Here is a 22,168-nt window from a genome sequence, read left to right as displayed (position 1 = left end):
GCCAAGTCTGCAGATACCTTAAAAAGGGCTCATATTTAAGAAGTGGAGATAGTGGCCGTCTATAACACAGGCTTTATTTATATTTATATATATTTATATATGACTTCACTCAGTAACAAAATGCTATACCTCTGCTGTCACTGCAAAATCAGTGGTCATTGTGAACCCATGTAATGTGAACATTCCGACCACATCAAACTTACCCTTGCAACACCATATTTTTCCTGAATATCTCACCCCAGTTTTTGATACTTGCATTCACCTTATGAAAAACACCCAAAATTACGAGAAATGAAACAGAAAAATAAATCTTTGGATGAAGCCTCTGTACAAAGTATCAGCACTGGCAATAGCATACTTGACTGCACTACAACTAAACATTACTCAACACAAAGGTCATCATTATTTAAATGAAAATGCCCTCTTTTTAATAAAATTAGGAACTAGAAGACAACATTCTTGGAACATGCTTTAGATTTGTGGCTTACTTTTCTCCTCTTTGCTGTTACTACCATAAACAGTATCCTTACCAGGGATTCTTCCAACATCCAAGATAGTATTATTCACACTGACTGATCTCTGCTCAGATAGTATGAGATTTTTTGATGCTGTTTTTTAGTAGTGCTAACCCCAAAGCAGCAGCCTCCTCCATATGTGTCTCAGGGTAAATTGCTTATGTTGCTCATCAGCACAAATCAGGGGCTCTAACTTGATGACTTCTCTTGGCAGGCCGAGGCACACATTTTCGTTGCCTTGTTATCTGCTCACAAAAGCAAGAGTTGTGCTGGTGATTAGCGTTGCGTTGGAAAGCAGCTGGAACAATGGAGAAAGGCGTTTTGCTGCTTCCACGTCCCTACTATTGTTCAGCCCCTGTAAGTTCAGATCAGGTCACAGTTTGGGGTTCTAAAGTGAAATGTGAGCTGGTAAAAGTCTTATTTTTAGAGAATTGAAAACAACTTCCATTGTAAGTCCCTATAAGTGATGAATAAACAAACATCATTAGGTTACTCTCTCTGGCATGGACTTCTCTCATACAACTCTTCCAGGAGGGCAGATATCTTCCCACGGTCAATTGTGGGAATCCTAATAAAAAAGCCTTTTTCTCTGAAAAGAAGAAAAATAAAAGTGCTGACTTCAACACTGAACAAGTCACAATCACAGAGAAAGATCAGAAATGCAAAAAGGAAAGTAATGGTTCATTTATTCAGCATAAAATAAACAGTTAAATCTGTGCCCAGTAACCAATGAACTACATGTAATCACATACGCATGGCCTATCTCAAAGGCATTATTCACAGATGTTAATCTTCATAAACAAGGGGTGCTGTATTGCTGCCATCCACATTTAGAGGAGTTATTAACCAAGACTTGAAAGCACAAATTAGTAACATCATTGCAGATACTTCAAGTTACAACATGCTTGTAAAAAGAGTGGTATGGTTTCAATAAGCATTTTCCATACACAATAAAGGCAACCTCTTAGTTGTCTAGCTGTGTGCCTCACACATTCAGATTGCTTCAGTACTGCCACGAGTACACCAGCTATTCAACCTCAGGAAGACACTCACTGTGCACAGCAGAAGCTGAAACCCAACTGTTTGCCCACCACCAGTCTTGCTGCTAGGTGAGCAGTGAACTGTTTCACACAAAGTAGAGAGGGCAAATGCCCACTGCCTCAGAAGAGCTCCTGACTCTGTTTCCTTGGGAGGACAGTGGAACGGTTTCCACTCCTGCTGGACCAAGGAGAAGAGAGTCTGGGCCTTTTAAAACCTGAAGTCTGCTCTGTGTTGCTCAGGAGAAGGGCCCTGCCTGCTATCACCATGGTATGTTTTGCCTGAGGAAGGACTGGCTTGGCTTTGATAGCTGAGAACCAAGCACCCCTCTCGAAATTTGCATTCCCTTTCTTAATATTATGTTTATTTGATGTTAAGCAGGACCCTCCATTGTGTATGCTGGCTTTCATGGACCCTTTTCTGGAAAAAAAATGGCTATGACATATATTGACACTGCATTCAGACCGTGACATGGACCAGGTTCTCAGTCCTAGCTGCTTCTCTCTGCAGTTACATGCATAGAGCACTTCAGAAGAAAAACTGCTCCTTGTTTTACTCTGGGCAAAACTGGATGGCTTAATTTAGACTAACAATTAGCACACTAATGGCACTACCAGCTTTGGAAGGGAAGCCTCTAGGAGCAGAAAGGGCCCATCCATTAGGGGAATGTGATGTCTCTCACTGACACAACCGCATGGGGAACTGGGCACAGCCTCATATATTCCTTCATCACTGAACCAGAGAGCCAAAGGCCCAGTTTCAATAAAACACAAAAGCTTCCAGTGCCTCTAGGCACCCAGCTGGAGCACATTCCTGAAGCTGTTCCAAGCTCTCTGGCCTCTACTTGGTGTTCAGGCATTCAGAAAGTGACTCTGGTAGTGGTGAGCTGGAAGATGCAGGCACTATGAAATAATGACTCTGACAGCCAGCTCAGCAACCTCACCGTGTTTTAAGAAGATGGCACATACCAGATTTTAGTCAAAAAGTGACTTCTTGCATTCAGGGGTCGTAGGTAAGTCCTCATTCTGAGTGAGCCCCATAAGAGTCATGCTCGTGCACCTGACAGTAATGGTTACCCACAGAGATGAGCTGGCCAACTTATCCACTGCAGTGAGATATCTGAAATTGGCTGAGGGTTAATCTATCCTAAAATCTCTTCTGCAAGCCAGGCAGAAGGAATAAACAAGCTGTGCACGCTGAACTCAGCAAAAGGTTTGCTGATGACTGAATAGGCAAGAGTAGCAGCCAGGTTTCTCTCATGGGTATGTAGTTTATAGGAGAGGTAGCAGGAGCAAAAGCTTATTTGTGCCTCGAAGGACAGCAGGTAGAGCTCTGAATACTAAGAGAGACAGGCTGGTCCATGTGGACCACTAGTAAATAAGAAACATTCAAGTGGAAAGAAAATCAATTAACTTGATTTTCTTTTACTGAGGAAAAGATGCAGGCTAAGCATTCTGAAGAAAGAATGCAAACTAAACAACAAATTCTGCCTTTACCACTGTATCTTCTCTATCTCTCTTGAGATTATGTTTGATAAAATGCTTCAGATAAATGAAAAGTCAGTGAAGCTGTTTTACTTGAATCCATTTGAGATTCAGTAAAAATGATTCAATTAATATAAAATGCTAAAAAGGTAAGTGGTTTCAATCAAGTCACATAACATGGGCACTGTGTGAGGTGCACAAACATCCTGGTTTTCCGGCCCTCAAAACTCACCTATGCCAAGGCACTTGCCATTTTACATGGATTTAGCCATTCTCCCTTGGAGAAGAAGCTATGTGTACAGCTGGAAGCCAGAGAAACATAAAGGGGTAAAAATACAAGAAATAGAGCATAGTAAAAATGAGAATGTACAAACTGTACTGTTATTTCTGGCTAAACAGTAGCTTTTGTGGAGCTGTTAACTTTGTACAGGTAATTCAGAGTTGGGAGTGCTTTGCTCTGCATTTGTTAGGGTTTCAGAGCTTCAGTCTCCTTTTTTTTTTTTTTTCCATTAATATCATTGGTTTCACTACAGCCTTCCTTAGTTACGGTGGAAGTCAGACTAGGTTTCATTGTGCCACTGAGCACATCTGTAAGGATCCAGGAAACCTCAAGGAGTGTTACTACTTATTAATTTGTCACAGAAACAATTCTGTATGGATTTCAGCAAGTCAAGTCAAGCTGTCTGAACTGTACTGCTGGATTCTGCAGACTGCTGGCCATCATTGCAGAATCTGTCAGAGTGGTTGGATATGTTCACCCACACCACACAACACATTTTCTCATGCCTAAACCAGAGAGATTTTATTTTCTTTTCTGGTTTTGTTCTGGCTGCGTGAAGTGCTCCAAGAATTATAAAGCTACACAGCTTACCATGCACACAAGTTGAAGAATCCTGCTGTAAGGGTTAAATCTTGGCAATTCTGATGGCATTATGAAAGAGCCACAGTGAAGACAATCCCAGAACTGCAAGGCTCATTTTAGAAAGAGTTCAGGGACAAGGGAGACAGGACAGATTGGATTCAAGGATGCAATACCAGATACTGGTGGTAGCTTTTTAGAATAACATTAATTTCTTTTAGACATTTTGGAAAGAGCAAATTGTAACATGCAAATTTTAACAGGTATTAGGAAACAAAAATATATTCTGTAATGCTTTCACTCAATGAGAGGTTACTTCTTCAAAAAGGCAAAGTAACGTTCCCCTTTCTGATCTTCATGGTTAGCAATGCTGCATTGTGAGCTATTTCTCCTTAGAAGAAACAGTGTGTGGTGGAGCCAGGAGTGTTACCTCTAAAGCACTGTTTATTAACAGAGAATGTGCAAAGCTTCATTTCCCAAAACACAGAGTGGAGTCAAAAAGCTTACGCAACTTATTTCCTCACAGCTCCAAATCTCTCCTCTTTTTCTACCCAAAAGTCTCTCTCCTTTTTCTTCAGCAACTGCTAGTGCTTTTGCGGTTGTGCTTGCAGCACTCCTGGTGTTGCCTCTTCCCACTTTTCTACCCTACTGCTGCCTCTGACATGTAATCAAACAGAAATCCACTGCAATCCATGCCTTTGCTTTTCTAGGCTCCATGTAAAGCTCTTTGGCCACTGTTGTACTTCTGTTACAGTGTTGTTCTGTGCTGTGGTTTTGGGTAGCACTGATGACTTTAGTTGCCTGTTTATACCCAGAAAATTAATGGCCTCTCTACATTATCATAGATGATGACAGACAGCAATTATATTGATCAACGTTACCATCCTGGTCAAAAGGCATAGAAGAGCAGAGCAGATGATGGCACTGGCTCACTGATCTGTATACTGGCATGAAGCTAGCCTTTGTTCCATGTGTACTTACCTTACTGACTGAGATAGGAACATATTTCTATGGTATTTATGTCCTTGTGGAGGAAAAGAAACACCTCTAGAAGGATCTAAAAACCTCAGGAGTTGTAACGAGTTGAAAAGCACAAAGAAAACCACCCAACCAACGCAGCTTTATCTTTCTTTTCCTCCCTCACTCATTTTCTCCCTCACTACTTTAGAAGGACTATTCTAAGAAGAGGAGGATACTTTCTCAGTAAGGGAGGAATGTATTTGCACACTACTATCCAATTTTTACAGATATTGCAATGGTCAGGCTCAGTCAAGGTTTGGTATCTAGCAAGAAGAACACAAAAAAAAACAAGTGCAAATTCCAAGTGCTGTATGCACAGTAATCCATCCATCAGTCTTCTTTACCAGATCTCAGAAGCATCAAGAAGCATCAAGGATGTTTTTTTTTTAATTGTCTACCAACATTCTTTGTATATAACTACTTGTTCCTGAGAAGAGGGACTGACGAAGGGAAGAAAATGAAAATGGTAGCCAACGTCCCTAATACACACCGCTTTTCATCCAAGAAAAGACAGGGACACTTGCAAGGAGTCTTGTTCTGTGTGTGTGCATGTAATGAACTGCAAGGCTAAATCATGAATATGGCAACAAAAATCAAACTTTTGTTACATTTTTTTTCCATTTCTTAAATTCTAGTCTGGGTGCTATGATGAGAATTTGCTCCACAAGTAAGGACTGGACAAAGACGACCAGGTGGGTCAGCATTAAGAAAACAAATATACTCAGAATAGTTAAATCAGACACGCAGGCATCATAATTCAGTGCTTTCATCCAGACAGGAAAGGCTCATTCTCAGAATAAAAATGCTCAAGACAAAGGTTAAACATCTGAAAACCTGCAGGTCATAAAGACCTGCCCACATTAAAGTCCCTGACTGTTTTGACTTGGTAGGGCCTGAACTTCCCTCAAAATGGGTAGGAAGTCCCCGGGAAGCCATTATTTAAAGAAGCAACAAACAAACGAGATGAGTCACATCTCTGCCAGCATCCACTGCCTGCATGAGGCTGCTGCTGAACAGCAATGAAGAAGTTGTGAGACACTGATCAGAAACCTGCACTGAGATATCATACACTGTAAAAGGCTCTGGTTTGGAAGATCTTACCTCTTACCTTTGAAGATCACCCAAATATCACCTTTGAAAGGCATGGGACAAGCTGGCCCTCTACAGTGATCACAGCCATTGCCTCGCATAAAGGCACAACACTCCTGGAAAGCTTTGAGCAAGACTGTCTCGGAATGATGCTGAGATTCACCTGGCAAAATTATCTTCATGCTCAGGAAAGAAAACAAGTTGGCTTGTCCTTGTGGAAGGATGCTGACTGCTCCTGTAAGCCACTCTGTGCTGTTTTGGGTTTGGTTGCACTATACCTGAAGCCCAGATGACTGCTGCAACAGGGACATACACACAGGAGGGATCAGCGGACGCCTTGTCTTTCATTGTCTGCTAACCACAGAAAATTGTCCCTGCCTTGCCAGAAGAATATGCTAGATGACACACTCTGTGGATTCAAGGCTAGTCTGTCCTAGAGATGCGGTAAAATGTGGTTACAGTACAGCCCTACATTTGGTTTTATTTATTTACACCTTCAAGACTCATATACAAAATGAACAGGTTGAGCAACATCAGTTTCTAGAGACGTTTCCACCAGCTGCACCCCTACTGTTGATTTTTTGGTTCACGTCTCTGCCAGAACAGGATAAGAGCCTTCAGGAACAACAAAATAAACTTTGAAATTGCTTGGCTCTTTTAGGAAGCTCAAGATTATAAATGCCTGAGGGCTACAGGCTTCGGAGAGAAAGTATGTGCTAGCATGCACTGATTTGTCTAAATACAGTACAACTTATCATCACATTGGACAAAATCTCTGTGGTGATTCACCAGTTATTTTTACAGATTTGTTTACAATAAAAGCCAAGAAATTTCTGTTGGTTTAGATAATTTCGTTTGTAAATTGTAGGGCACTGAGCAGTGCACTGAGGTGCTATGGAAAAATAACAGAAATAGAGTACAGTCAACTACTGATGAAATTTATAGAGATCCATAAGGCAAAATCCTGTAATTTAAGTATGCTATGAGATTTAATTTTAAATAACCTGTGAGGTGAATGATTGCATTAGTACTATAAGTGTTTTTAAACTTGTCATCATATATTTTAGGCAGGAAAACCAAAATTTAGGCAGGAAAACCAAAAGTGTGGGAGCCAGAAGATGCGGGCTCCATGGTACACTGATAGAAGATTCACTCTCCATAACCCCCTATACACACACAGGGAACTCTCTGTGATCCTAAGGGAAGGCAAGCAGCTACGCTGTAGGAAACTGCTGAAGATCAGGAACAGACTGATTTGCATGTGTCAATAAGGGTGAGAGCAATGCGCACAGCCTTCAGTGGAAGCTGCAGTGCTTCAAGTTCTTTGGCATAACCCAAACCCTGCCCCAGCAGGATGGTTCAGATCAGAGCCTAAAGCTAAGCTTTCATATCCATGTCCTAGTCTTTCATGCCAGTAACACTCAGCGCTACTTTTAGCTGTTTTTCCAGGAAATGGGAGCTTATGCAATCATTCTGTGTCCCCTCTTACCTGCTGGTTCATCTGAAACAAATTTATCAGAAAGGCAAAGGTCTCAAAGATGTTTGTTCCTATGCTGTTTTATAGAAATCACTGTTGAGATTAAGGGAAAAGATAAAGGGGTTCATGTCCCCAGCACTCTGGAGAGGGTAACACAGACCTGCCCCTGACAATTACTTTGACAGCTGGCCAAAAAGACAGCTTGCAGCCAGACACAACATGCGTTCCTTCACACCTCATTCCTACTGAGCCCTCACTAGCCCAGCCCTAGCAAAGCCTCTCAGCCTGTCTCGGCTATAGGAGTAAGCAGAAAGCAGAATAGCAGGAGAAAGCTGCCTGCAGGGAAAAACAAATGAAAAAAGAGGATGGGTATGGGGGTCTCAGGGTCAAAAATGCAGAGACAGGGAAACAGGGGGGACCCGAAGCTGTGCTCACTGCTCCCTAGAAAACTGGTGATGGAAGGGGAGAAGCACCAGCTGGTGGGTGTATATGGTGGAGCACAGGCAGATATGGGAAGAGATCAAAGGGATGTGGAAGGGAACAGAAGGTACTGAAAATGGGAAGTGTAAGGGGACAGTGGACAGTGTTTGGAAGCAATTCTGGATTCATTGGCTGTGCTAGTCAGGAAACAGCCTGAAGAATAAATAGCCCTCTCTTCTTCCCCTTGGGGACAATGGTGGAGAAAGACCATAGTATAAGCACTGATATTGGTCATTACACAGCAATGTAAAAACATGGAGGGGTGGCATTAGGTTCCCAACTTATCTCTGCTACTCATAGTCTAGGACTAAGGGAGGAGGCGAACAAACCCACATCGCTTCTGGCTTGTTACAAGTTGCTTGTTCCTACTGGATTCTCAGGACAAAAAGGTTTAACCAGAGAACTGTCATAGCATGGCATAATTCAACAGATACATTCTGTTTGTGTTTCAAAGCTTCAGAAAACGATTCTTTCCATGTCATTTTCATCATTGGTGTTTCAACAGTGGTGTCTAGGAGGAGCTCTGAGAAGATCTGTGTAGGGATTCAGCCCCTCGAGCCAAGGGCAGGGAGGGAGCCAAGCAGGTCTGCAGTGTGGGGGCTGATTCTCGCTGACCCTCAGCACCCAGAACTCCCTTTTTGCTCATGAATCCAGGACACTCATAACTCCTCTGACACCTATGCATAAATTTACAGATGCACATGGGTAAAGACAAGTGCTTTGAGGTGAGACATAACACCACCCTAGGACCCTACCAACCAGCAAAAGTAAGCACTTCTCAAATTCAGCATCCTTTGCTCTATTTAAACTCATCATGCTTAAGCAGCTTGAAGCCACCATCTGAAAAACAACTTCAAGAACAGGAAAAGCTGGCTAACCCCTGTTATTTTTTGCCGTTTGGAGGCTAAGTCCTAGAGCAGCCTGTGTGTTGGACCCTGGCAGTAACTCAGCAATTGGAAGATTACAGGATTTCAAAGAGAAATGTGTTGGGATGGGCAACCAGTGCTATTGCCCACGGATGTTGACCAAGGAGCCCCTATCTTTTGTAACTGCTGAGCACGTAATGTATTCTATTTTCCTTCATAGTAGAGGCTAAAGTGGGATCAAAACTCTCTGGGAAGCTAAATTAAATCCTACCCTGATTATATTTCCTTCCTGCGCTGAGAAATTTCTTCCAAGACCCACACCTTTGCTTTTAAAGTACCCTGCAGGGAACCCCAAGATTGAACACAAAATCAGGACAAAGTTTGACCAAAAAAAAAAAAAAAGTATTATATTGACAGTAGCAGAGCAATGAACTTTCAAATAAGTTAAATCTAACCTGGCATGTTCTGTCTTAGTGAATCTATCTATTTTATTTTATTTTATTTTATTTTATTTTATTTTATTTTATTTTATTTTATTTTATTTTATTTTATTTTATTTTTATTTTTATTTTTTTTATTTTTTTTTATTTTTTTTTATTTTTTTTTATTTTATTTTATGTCCCATAAATTGTAGCAAGTACAGAGCCTATTAGGAGCTTTTACAGTAAGTCGTCCACAGTCATATACTGAAGATGTGTTTGATTTGCCCATTGTCTGAGTTGTGTATTTGACATACATATTCAGACATACAAATGTCTGAATTGTGTATTTGAATTCTGTATTTGCATGCAGAGTTTTCCCTTTGGTGTAAGTAAAAAGGCACCTCTGAAAATACAGAAGAAATCAAGGAGGTAAGAATTACCTTATCAAAACACAGAACCCTGCACTCTGTGTAGACCGTAGACCTGTTGGGAAAGTCTGTGGCAATTGCAAAACACCTCTTTATGTTGCCTGTTGATTTCTCTTCTATTTCAGACATGGATGCCCTGCTACTAGAGGATGAGAGTGCTCTGGCACAGCTATTATACAGCAGCATGACAGAAAATCTCATAGTTGCCTTGCAGTGAAGCAAAAAATACAAATTCAATTAAAATTTTATAATAAAAATGCAACATTTAAAAATATAAATATATAAATGACCAGTTAAAAAAAAATTGTTCCTTTTTAAAATTGTCCCCAAGTCACAATGCATGGTCTATGGAAGGCTGTTATACAGCCCAATGGATATTGCTATCAAAGGTTTTCATGATAGTTGGTGTTATTTCCCCTCCAATTTACATCCTGGTATTCATTATTCTAAATATTTCTTCTTCCTCCTCCCTGCCTTTGACATTTTTTGTTTAAGGTGGGGTTGTTCCTTGTGGCAGCAGCACAGATTTATGCCAGATTAAATGTGAACACATCCTCTTGAATTTCCTTCTCCAGGTCAAATGCTTCTTTTGGCCAGCTCCACCTCTTCCTTTGAGCTTCTCCTGGTAAACCAGGGAATTTCAACAAAATCCAAATCATCTCTGGCAGCAGGAGAATGCCTGACCTTCACAAGTTAATTTGAGATTTTGCTGCTAACTATAGTGGGCCCGAGACTTTATGTCCACAGAAGTGTCTCTTCAGTGTCAGAGCTTTTTGATGTACATTTTTTCTTAGGAAAAGTAAGGGAGAAAGAGAGAAGAATGGAGATATGGAAGGAAGAGCACTGACAACTTTTCTGATGAAGAAACCTATTTGAATCCTTCTTCATCTCCATCCCAGTGTAACAACCCTGGTAGAACCTCATAACCCCAACAATATCCATCCTATGCCTCCAGTCTTCACAGTACCTGAGATCACAGGTGATGCAAAAGCCTTTCTGTCCTTATGCCCAGGAGCTCCTTTAGCTTCTCTCCCCATTTTGTGAGCCACTTTACTGAAGCGAGAAGAGAGCTGGGACAAGGATGGGGGTAGAGCATGCTGAAACAACCTGCCAGGAAAAAGCAGGGTCAGCACATGGGAAGCAGTGGGAGCTCCTGAGCCACTCCGCCATCTCTCAGCAGGGTTTTGAGACAGGCTGAGTGTTCACAGCAGCCCTGGGCTCCCTCTGTGTTTGGTGTTGCTCCTCACCTTCTCCATCCACGCTCTTCTTGTTGCTCCATAAGCTGGTCCCAAACGTAGGACTGTCTCCCAGCTTAACCCCTGCCAGCCTCTCAGGGCCTCCTGACTGCACACCATGGTCCTTTCCACAGATCCCTACCTTTCACCTGTTACAAAACCAGCCTGTTGTTCATGGTGGTGTTATTTAAACACAGACCATAAAACACATCAAACTCCTCCTGCACTGATTTCAGCTATTTCTGGAAGCAGTCTGAACCTTGCTGGTGGCAACAAGAGATGTTATGACAGCCAGTGTTTTTGCAAGAATTACGGACCACCTAGAAGGATTTCAAAACACGAGTTTCAGGCCAACAACTCAAAATCCATCCTTAGCACTCACTTTTGGTCTTCACTGTTTTATAGAAGAGGGATCGCAGACAATTCACTGGTTAGTGACAAACCTATGAGGTTTACGCCTTTGTTCCAACATCTGTTTGTTCTGGGGTTAACGTGTCCAGAAATGGCAGGTAACTTTATTTCCTGCTGCTTTGATTGAACAACACAATTGAAAAAAAGCCCTCAGCAGAGCCAGATCTGTTGACAAGACAGTTCTGTAGATTGACTGATGTTTCACTTGCTCGTTTTTCATCAGGGACAAAGATCATTATTCTGTCAGACTTAATTTTAGCACATCTGCATCCTGTTAGCTTTCATTCTCTGAACTCAACTTCATCCCAACATGTTTTGCATTGTTCTGCAGCCAGTCCTCGAGGACATTTACATACCCAGAAAAGGACAGTGAACCCAGGTAAGTTTTGTCTGTCCCCCTAGCTTTCTTCTGGTGTTGATGCACCAACCTGTTCCAGTCCTGCTCCCAGGGGATGCCAAAAGCTTTTGCAGAGCAACTGACAGCTCTGTATTTTTGAATACCAATATGCTTATGAATTATCTGCTGTCTCAATAGGCTGTGGGCTTATGCCATCATAATGAACTGTTTCTTACTGTTACAAAAGAACTAAAACCCTGATTCCGTGCCCTAAAGTAAGTTCTCTACTCTGCTTTCTCTTTGTGAAAAAATATGGAGTCTCTTTTCAAAGATTCTGTCACTATTTTTTAATAGTGAAACTGATCCTCCAGCTTAAAAAAATACCTTTTAAACTGCATTGCACTTGTTCAGTCCTGTGCTGTATAACGAACTCCACAATATTAATTATAAGGACATTTTACACTGAAAAAGAATGAAAAAGCAAAAGGGGAAAAAAGTCATAATACTATGCACTTATGCATTAATATGCTTAATATTATGCACTTTTCTTTGTAGAGGACTTTGCTTCTTCAGTCTAAAGCAAAAAGGACTCCCAACCACAGTCTCAAGGCTTTCAGGGCTAGTGGAAGCATTTAATAGGATAACAGTGACTCTGCTAATGGGATCAATTAACTAAGATTCCTCCTCTCTTTCTTTGTTTAGTGTCTCAGAAAGCTGCAAGCCCTGCTCTCTTATATTTAATTCCCTCAGTCTAGAAAATTTCTGATGAGGAAAAAGGATCCCCAGGCTTTGAAGAGCAAACACTACGGCCCACGTTCCTTAGTACCTAAGGTAACATCTCCCTTGCATCCAGATACAGTAAGGCATCACCATGAGCAAAGCTGCCTCCCCGAAGCCTTCAGGCCTTCAGCAACTTGTTTTCCTGCTTCTGCACATCCCTTTCCCCTCGTCAGCACTACTCTTCGTGCAGCTGACGGTGAACTGGCTATCCAGATTACTGCTAGCCTGGCCCAAAAAAGACTTGGATCTACTCCCGATTTACTCCTGAACCTGATCAAAGAGCTGCACGGACATCTGTGCAGGCACGAGAGCAGTGGAAGGGAGGAGTGAATAAACAGGGATGGATCAGGTGGGGCTGCTTCCTTCAGGGCCCGTGACCACAGCAGCCCTGTGCTGGGGACCCTGGCACTGCTGGCAAAGCTGTCACACGAACAACGTCAGGGAGGACCACAGAGCTCCCTCTCCAAGGAGGGACAGCATCTGAAGCTGTACAGCTCCACAAAAACCTCTCCCAGGGCTGGGTCACCCTGAGCATCTACACGTCTTACACTTCTTGTCACCTTGTGACACTATTTCCAGTACTTCTGAAGACAAACATGGCAGCAGGTTTTCCTAAGAAAACTACAACCCCAAGCCCCCACGACACCAACTGCAGAGGAGCATAATCTGAGAAGCCCCCAAAAAGTGAGCACATGTGCCTACCCTACAGTTACACTCCTCTTGTACCTGTTACTGGCCACTGCTGCAGGCAGGATCCACAGCTAGAAAGACTTCCCTTTGGACACAGTTGCTCTTCTCTTGTGCTTGTTTAATGGTCTGCTTTAGCACTGAGGAGAGATTTTGACAGTGTCCTTATCACAAATGTGACAGAGGTGCTATAGTTTGGTATTTCAACTTGCACTCAACTTGCACTTGCAGATTACACAATTTCTTTTTTTTTTTTTTAATTTAAAAACACAGAATAAATTATTATAAAATAAAACTGTACTTTGGCTTAAAGATTTTAATGCTTATGGCATGACTTTGAATAAGTGAGTATTGGTAGCTCAGCAGGGAGCTGTCTGGGAAACAAGATAGGAAAAAAGTGATTCAACACAGACACCTTCCAGCAAAAATTTCAGCGTTCTTAGGGGACAGTGCCAGAATGTTCTTAATATTTTGATAGTTCCAACGTCTCTTCCAGACATTCTAAAAACCAGAGTTTCCACCACGCAGGAAAAAGTCTGAGGCCATAGAAGACGAAAAGCCTGCTTGGAGAATTTAAAGGGACTCTTATAGAGAAAGGCAAACTCCTGCATATGGGGAAGGCAGAGACAGGAACCTGCTGGGGCACCTGAAGGCAGGGACTTTATCCAGGCAGACTACAGGCATCACAGATAAGGATGTAAAGAATTGGATGTTTGCAAATGCTTTTTTTCTAGTAGCTCTTTTCTACTGCTAAACAGAGCAAACCTGTGTTTCTAGACTGCTGACTGCCTGGCTTTAGAAAAGGAAAGGACAGAAGGTGCCAAATCCCACTGGGAGCAGGTAAACCTGCTTACCTGTACAGGATGCTGGAGCCCCAACGTGGGAGGAAAACCAAACACCAGCTGTATAGAAGTGCAGGTAAAAAGCTTGTCCTTAAGAGATTGTACACTCTGATCAGAAAGGTAAAAGAGGCATCGAGCCCCGCGATTATGACAGCAGTAGATGGCAGACAAAATCTGCAGCCATGCCAACACTGATAAATGTATTCTGATGAGAGAAGCCCTGCTGGACCTCTTGGGGATAATTTCGGATGCTCTTATATGAGACTTGCTTTGTAAGCAAGTTACTTGTGCTTTAATCTTACCAGGTTCAGCCTTCAAACATAAAACCAAGCACTAATGGGGCTAACAGAGACCTCAGCGCAGGAAGAGGCTTATTGCATTCACAGGTCACTAATTTCTGCTGCTGAGGCTGCAGAAAGACTGCATAATATTCTAGAGACCTCCCTCCTCAGCATAAGCTGTGTTGTATACAAGTCAATCCACGTTGGAGCACCATGGGATATTTTAAAACTGAGACATCTTTCATCTCCCCTGCCCGCTCAAGAGCATTAAATGTGACAGTTTAAATGAAAAGGTAATTGCTTCAGCAAACATTCAAACTTTCCTGTTGCTCAAAGAGTTGAGCTGGGAGGTTTTGAGAGATTTTGATTCATGGGAGAGATGATCCAAAACCAACAAGACAAAGTTCACAGCAGAACATCTAGCGAGGAGAAGTGATGAGCACAATTATAAATTTGCACGTATCTGGAGGGGTAATCACATCAAAAAAAGGATTCACAGGGAGAAGACAAGGAAGCAACCAGCCACTGTGTATGACTCAGCAGAACGATGAGGGCACGCTGGGATGTGTTAGCAAAAGCTAGAAGATAACTGCTCCGCTCCCCTCAGCGCTCCCTCGTGAGGCATGAGGCGGTGCTCACTCTTCTGTGATGTAAATGTAGCCAAAAGGGAGCCTCCAGAGTGGGACAACCTGCATGTAGCAGCAACAGCTACAGGCAAGAAAACCACCAGGCTGAACACGATCCCAGCTTTCCATTCTGAAAAGGCTATTGTAGAGGGGATTACATCTGCAGAGAACATTTAGGTTATATGTTAGTGGAAAAATACTTTCTGCTCATATGAGAGTTAAGTAGTGGAATGGGTCATGTAGGACAGCTTTATTGCATATTTAAAATAAAATGCAATCAGCTAATGAACAGGATTATGATAAGGCTTCCTGTGACAGCAAAACAAAACTGAGTGGCTTGGAAAACCTCTTCAGCTCGAGGCACTATGTTCTTCCTAAAACAATAGTGAAATATATCAGGGTGTAAGTTTTATGTGGTCATCATTTTGTTTTAAAAACCTCCTGGTACAAAAAAAAAAAAAAAAAAAAAGGTTAGAAGCATTACCTTCTCTATCATCAATGCAGCTTAGGACAACTAATACGTGAAAAGCTAATAATTTCATCTTTAATATTAATTCCTGAGCTCTCCAAACCTGCAGGTCCCAATAATTTTAGCAGAAAGTGTTGGCATCCTACCCTGAGGTGCGTGCCTTGCAGGTAAGCTTCTGATGTACGTTACATGGTCCAGGAGGGAAAGTATTTATTGTAGGACAATTAGAGACAGATCTACAAAATAAGCATGTATGAATGCTCATTTTAATCTCATCACTTTGCACAATAGCTCTTTTCTTTTTGGAACAATACCACTAATTTGCTAAAACGACTTTGATTAAAACCAAATCTGAGGCTAAACTGAAATTCACTCTGCACCATCAGAGAAACAAACTCCCTGCCGTGGAAACTCGGTGTACTAAGGGCATGAAGCTCTGCCCTTTTTGCTGAAGCCATGGGCTGCAATCCAGAGCATCTCCAAGCCCAAGTTCAGCAGCAAAACTGCCTGGCAAGGGGAACAGATGTTCTTACCACAATGGTAAAATAATGTGGATTTAAAACATGAGAAAGAAGGGGAATTCTTGAATAGTCACAAATTCAGAAAGAGTTCAGCATACAGAAAGACACCTCTGCTTTCCCCAGGATAACAGCAGGGCTGGAAACAAAAAGAAGTAAAACTCCCAAATCTCATCTGAACTTTTTGCGAGGTAAAGGCACGCTGAAGGCAGAAATGTAATGGCTGTGCATGGGGCTGTGGGTCAGGAACTGGCTGCTGTGCATCTAGTACGTTGACAAGTGGTGGTGTGCTCTTCCCTACCTTACAGAACTCAGAACTTGACACATGGGGACAGAGCCTGGGCTCTGGTCTCTCTGTTACCTTTTTCCCCTGCCCAGAGGAAGCAAGTGTCCTCCCTCTGTAAAAAAGGCAACTCCTTTGTTTTCTTCATATGCACTGAGGAAGAGGAGGAGAGGATGTGTATAAGACTTGACTAGATGACTCACTTCTCCACAGCCTAGCATATCCAGAATTTGGGTATCAGGGAGCAGGGCACAATTATCTGGGACAGATGTAGGCCCAAAAGCAGTCCTGATGTTAAGCTCTGTGAGAGAAGCAATTCAGCAAGGAGGATGAAAACAGATTTACTAGAAATTGTGATGACAAGCAAGATGCAAATGTATTTGCCAAGGCAATTTTATCTATATGTGCTATTCATTATCTCTCTACACAGCCCTCACACCTTTTACATCTGCCTCATGGTCGCCACTGTGACCTTCAGTCAGTTAGTATGACTTTCCTCAGTTTCCCCATCCATCACACTACCATCAGCTGAAACTGCAGTTAAACCTCATGCATGTGAAAACTTCTAGCAAAAGCTAAAGCATTTATCTGCCTACTGGTACATTTCAAGGACAAAAAAAAAAATAAAAAGCTTGCAAAGAAAACTAAAACCTGCTGTTGAATTTTCAGGATAGACCTAAAATGTATTTCAGAATGGTAATGAGAGGTTTATCCAAACATTAATCATTAAAAACCATTATGCAGAACAGGGCCTTCCAACATGGTACACAGTGTTTAATGTTGCATGAATTTTCTCAGTAACTGTTTGGAGCACAGAGGAAGGCACTGATGCAGAGCATCATCTCCTATGAAAATGATTTTTTGTGAGGTGGTTTGTGGAGGTGCATACAAAAGTTCAAAATCAGCACAATGTATCCAAAATCCAACAATTGCTAAAAAGCCAGCACTGCAGAAAGAGCTCAGTGCTCCCAAGACAGCAGACAGGGAGTGGTGCAACCATAAGTTCAGAGAGACATTTGGAGCTAAGCTATACAGACTGTACAGTACTGTTTGAGAACAAAACCACTCTGTTCACTGTTTATAGGAAGAAGGCAGAGCTATTCTCAACTCCCCAGCTCATCGTCAGATGTACACACATGAAGCTGCTTGATAGCCCATCTTTTGATTAGGGATGAAGTTTCAGATGTTTCAGGCCACCCACAAAAAGATGGACAGTCAATACAAAAGAAACATTCATAGAAATCTAAAAAAAGGGCCTAGCACAGCCTTTTCACTCACCGTGGTCTCCTGAAAGCCAAACCATACTGCTGGCAAGCCAGGCCAACTGTTGGGGTATAAACGATGGGCATGAATCTCTCAATGTCTGAGGTCAGCACTCGGTAAAAAAGCTTCTCGTTCCTGTCTTGTAATGTCATAAGAACAATATACCTTAAAAAAATAAATATATGTATATATATAAACCAAAAGCAAAACAAAATAGATATATATCAGTATTTCTAGATGATGACAGTTTCATAAAGAGCAATAGTCTTCTCACTCTGTATATACACAGTTCTCCAAAGCCCTGATATATCTAAGTACTGATACATTACAAACTGAGACTTTGAGCAAAATTTCTGGATTTGCAGTAGACACAAATGCGATGGAAACAGAGCGGGGCATAAACTTCATTATCAAAATCTGCTATGCAATCTGTAAGATTGTATATACACACATGTGCATATTAATATGTAAATTTCAAAGCACTGTCTTTCCTAAAATATTTCCACAAAACCTCTCTTCATTATCCTGCTTCCTCAACTACTAAATCACTAAACACAGGATAGCTAAATTCCATATTTGAAAAACAGAAGACAAAAATATCAATATACGACATGGTTCTTGTATTATATTTTTTCCTACCAGTTGACAGGTTCTTTCTGCTCTTCTGTTCCGTATTTAAGTGAATATGTTGAGAGCACACAGACAAGTGCATGCAGCACACGAGACCACTCCAGTGCTCTGGGGCACGAGCTGCCTTTTTGTTGTGCTTTTGTACACAAAGGACAGTGAACCAGTGAACCCCTAGGTTAACATCAGAGCTCTCCAGTAGTATGGTAGTAGAATAGCAAACACTGGTGCTATTTGCACACTGGAACAGGCTCCCCAGGGAAGTGGTCACTGCACCGAGCCTGTCTGAATTTAAGAAGAGATTGGACTGTGCACTTAGTCACATGGTCTGAACTTTTGGGTAGACCCGTGCGGTGTCAAGAGTTGGACTTGATGATCCTTAAGGGTCCCTTCCAACTCAGGATATTCTATGATTCTATGATTCTATTGTGGGACCACGACAGCATGTAACTGAGGTGACAACGGACAGGCCAGAATAAACACTCCTGGTATTGACAGGTGGAAAAAAAGTGACTCTGAAGGAAATCTACGTGCCTTGAAACAGCATCCTCAAGTCCTCTCGAGGTCTTTAAAGAACTGTAAATTAAGGGGGAAGGAAGGAGGAAATAAGATGTTTTTGACATACTTGTCCAGATCGTTCGATTTGTTCTCGTAGTTTTTCATGACACGGAGAACCTGGACATCTTGGCTCAAGAAGCAGGGAGGCAGGAGGCCGTGAATTCCCAGCTGCAGCCTCTCTTGAAGTGTAAAAGCCATTCCCTGGGGAGAGAAGAAGGCACATTAAGCTGGCAAAATACACACTACCATGTGCACCCCAACGAAAAATGAGGCAAGGATCCAAAGAACATGCCCTCATCTTGCACAAATGCCTGCTCCCAGATCGCAGGCATCCTGCCATTCACACGTGTGATGGCAGTGGGTTGGGCAGGCAAGGGGCTGTGGAGGCATGGTGTTTGCCAGCAGCTCCCATCTGCAAGGGCACCCCTGCTTCCAGCTGCCCCTGTGTCCCCAGGCATGCTGCCTTAGGTTTGTTCCTGCTGAAGGAACAAAAAACGTGCCGTTTTTTATCACCCTCATGCAGTTGCTCTCCATGTCAGAGCAACTAAAAATAGACCTTACAAATATAGACCAGTAACACCTTGATTATAGAGCCAGAAACAAGGGTGTCTGAGAGGAAAGCAAGCACGGACACAAAGCCATGGAGGCCCCAGGATAGTCCTGGGGTGCAGGTAGCATTGGGCTGTGCCAACCCAGACCTGCAGGTACATCCCCCAGAATACCACAGCTGCTGGGCTTTGGTGATTCACGCTCTTCTGCATGAATTTGGTACTGAATCTGTACTTATACAGTGTATATATCTACAGAGTGTATAAAACCTACTGTGTATACAACCTCAGGGTTTCTCCCAGTTTGCATTCTTATGGTATTAATTAATTAGCCCATGCCTACTAGATTCATTGGCCTGAAAACTCCACTGCCACTGCTTATCCTTTATAAACCACGTATCAGGTTTAGATTTAGATACAAAATACTCTTATCAAACTCATCAGCTCCACGTAGTTTCTGTTTCCACCAGGCACATCATTCCATACTACTCCATCAGGCACACATTTTTCACTGTTTCTATCAGATGACAGATATTAATGGCATATTGACAGCACAGAAGACAGGTCTGATGTGTAGAATGTTTTCTCAGTGCCAACCTCTCTGCCCACAGCTCACCTTTTCAAGGAGCACACAAAGTGCCATAAGGCAGCTCCTGCTGGCCCATAACTGAAGCTCAAAATGCTAGACTGCATGGGAAATCCCTGCTTTTAAAGGACAATTTGGTCCTTCCCAGGTAGAAACCTGAGTGCATCCTGCTCCCATGTGTGCAGGGGCTGATGTTCAGAGGAGCAACACCATCATGTGCTGGACACAGCTCTGATGAACAGCACTGGTAAATGCATTCTGCAGTCAGGGAAGATTATGAAAGGTCTTAGACCTTAATTAATAGGATTTCTGCTATCCTGATACCAGATTAGACAGCAGGATAGAAGGAAACATTTTCAGAAATGTCTAAAGAGCTTAAATCCTAATGAAAACTTTACCCATAACTAACCAACCGATTTGTATCTCGACAAAGAGCTGGCAGTAAAATATTCAAGATCGGTAATTACTTCACTACATCTACTCAAGCAAACAGAGAAATGCTTGAAAAAATCCTAATGAGCAGCTTTATGAGTACATAGCTGTTAAACTGCTGTTTTCTTCCATGGCTTGAGTGCTAATCTACGACAAATAGCTGTCATTAATGCCGCACAAGAAAAACCAAGCACATATCTGGATGAACTTGTTTTTGGCAGCCTTCCATTGCCTCCCATTGCTTGTTCCTGTCCCTGTGCCACCCCAACACTTGTGCCAGCACAAGCATTTGTGTGGTCACATGGTTAATGAGGGGGAGGAAGTACCTGGATTAAAAATAACCAGGTCATTTGAGCTCAGAGCAGCTCCCGTGGCCCATACACACCGCTGATGGCTCTGCACAGCCCCAGGGGACATCCAGCTATGGGAATGGGCCGCTGGAAGAGCCGTTTGCTTGTACGTGGTGTGGCTGCTGCTGAAAATGTTTGGCAAACCACCCGCAGAGATAAAGCAATGTAGAATAACCTGGAAAAGACCACACAGTGATGGAGGCAAGGACTAGAACTGATTCTCCTGCTTGCTAGATCCACGCCTTCTACATAATGTGACACTTGTTCTATTACTAAATAGTGTGCTAGCACAAATTAGGAAAAGTCTTCGTATATCTCATAAAAGACATCCATCCTCCAGGAGGATCTAAGAAAAAAAGTTCCTTATCCCACAAGCATTTTCTTACTTTTCTTTCTGCTCTGTATCAGGACAGAACCATGTACTTTCCAAACCTTTGATGCAAGAACATGGCAGAGAGAAATCATTCCTCCTGCAGTCAGCAGACTGCTGGGAGGCAGGAGGTCAGGGGTTTGGTGTCAAACACAGGAATGGCACCGTGGTCTCTGTGGTCGTTGATGGATGTTGTACCAGGACATGGCTGGTTCCATTAAAGTGCCTGACATTTTTGACCCAAATTTCCTTCCTGGACCTGAGAAGCCTTTCCCCAAAAGAGTTTCCCAGCAGAATTGGTACATTCCCACAAGATAAAGCTGGAGTTTTTGTGAGTCATCATTTTTCAATGTAAAGAAAAACATTCTCATCAGAAAACTTGCAACCATCTGTATTCTCTAGAACAGGGACTGCTGAAATACTAGGCTAAGATCAACACTGGACATCAGCTGTAAGGCACTGTTTGGCTATGAACTGACACTGCTGTATCACTGCAGGGAAAACAGAGCTACTGTGAATGTCAAAGTTTATCTGCAATGAAAGGCAAAAAAAAGATACAATCACAATTTCGAGCCATTTACTTCCTGCAACCTTTGAACGGGGAGGATAGATAAGGGGAGACAAATATTTGGCACTAAATACTCCACTTGCTTGTCTAGAGAGTCACATCACAGGCTTGCTGATCCGGGTCACAGCCTGACCCTCGCTCATCCCCTGCAACAGAAACAAAGCTCGGCAAACACACAAACAAGTGGTGTTCACTATAAGAGAAAGTGATAGAAAAGGCAGAAAGATGACATCCCAAGTATTTCTGCCCCCAACCACTACAAATCATCTTGAAGCATTTTTTTCAATAGGCAAAAAAAGGATTTCAGTTATTTTCCATCAATTAAAATAGTGGTTTTAGTATTTCATCAAATGATCCCACACCTAATACCATTCTTTTTCTGATTAAACCCAGCACATTTCTATGCAAGATACTGCTATGATGCCTTGCAGAAGCAGCAGTCATCCACCAGTACCTCCTTACTTATTTTTTTTAATTCTTTTTGAATTGGTTGGGAGCTGCCTAAACAGTATCTCCTACATCATCATCATCAGTGTAGCCAGGAGTATCCATCTTTACCCAGGAGCAGCATGAAGTTGTAATCAGTTTACAACTGCTGTGGAGGTGAAGCACTTGTATTTGGGCACTTGCACTCCAGTCCTTTTGTGGCTTTTTTCTCTTTTTTGTGGGAGCTCACCAGGATGCTGCTCCCTTTCCAGGTTTGTCTGCTGTCATCCACC

The 22,168-nt window shown here is 42.3% G+C and overlaps 1 protein-coding gene across 5 annotated transcripts in view; it reads right to left on the bottom strand.

Moving 5' to 3' along the window:
- ME3 (malic enzyme 3) overlaps positions 1–22,168 on the bottom strand; it is a 123,313-nt gene that overhangs the window by 39,078 nt on the left and 62,067 nt on the right. For all 5 annotated transcript variants that reach the window (XM_027467043.3, XM_072032811.1, XM_038177153.2 and 2 more), the window contains 2 exons: positions 18,663–18,796; positions 17,426–17,575 (listed from right to left, as the gene is read on the bottom strand). In XM_027467043.3, the coding sequence (XP_027322844.3) occupies positions 17,426–17,575; positions 18,663–18,796 (284 nt within the window). The remainder of the gene's footprint in view (positions 1–17,425; positions 17,576–18,662; positions 18,797–22,168) is intronic.

The sequence above is a fragment of the Anas platyrhynchos genome, chromosome 1 (genome assembly GCF_047663525.1).
Source record: "Anas platyrhynchos isolate ZD024472 breed Pekin duck chromosome 1, IASCAAS_PekinDuck_T2T, whole genome shotgun sequence".
Lineage (NCBI taxonomy): Eukaryota > Metazoa > Chordata > Aves > Anseriformes > Anatidae > Anas > Anas platyrhynchos.
The sequence above is the reverse complement of the archived record's forward strand: the minus strand, read 5'-3'. Positions and strand labels throughout refer to the sequence as shown.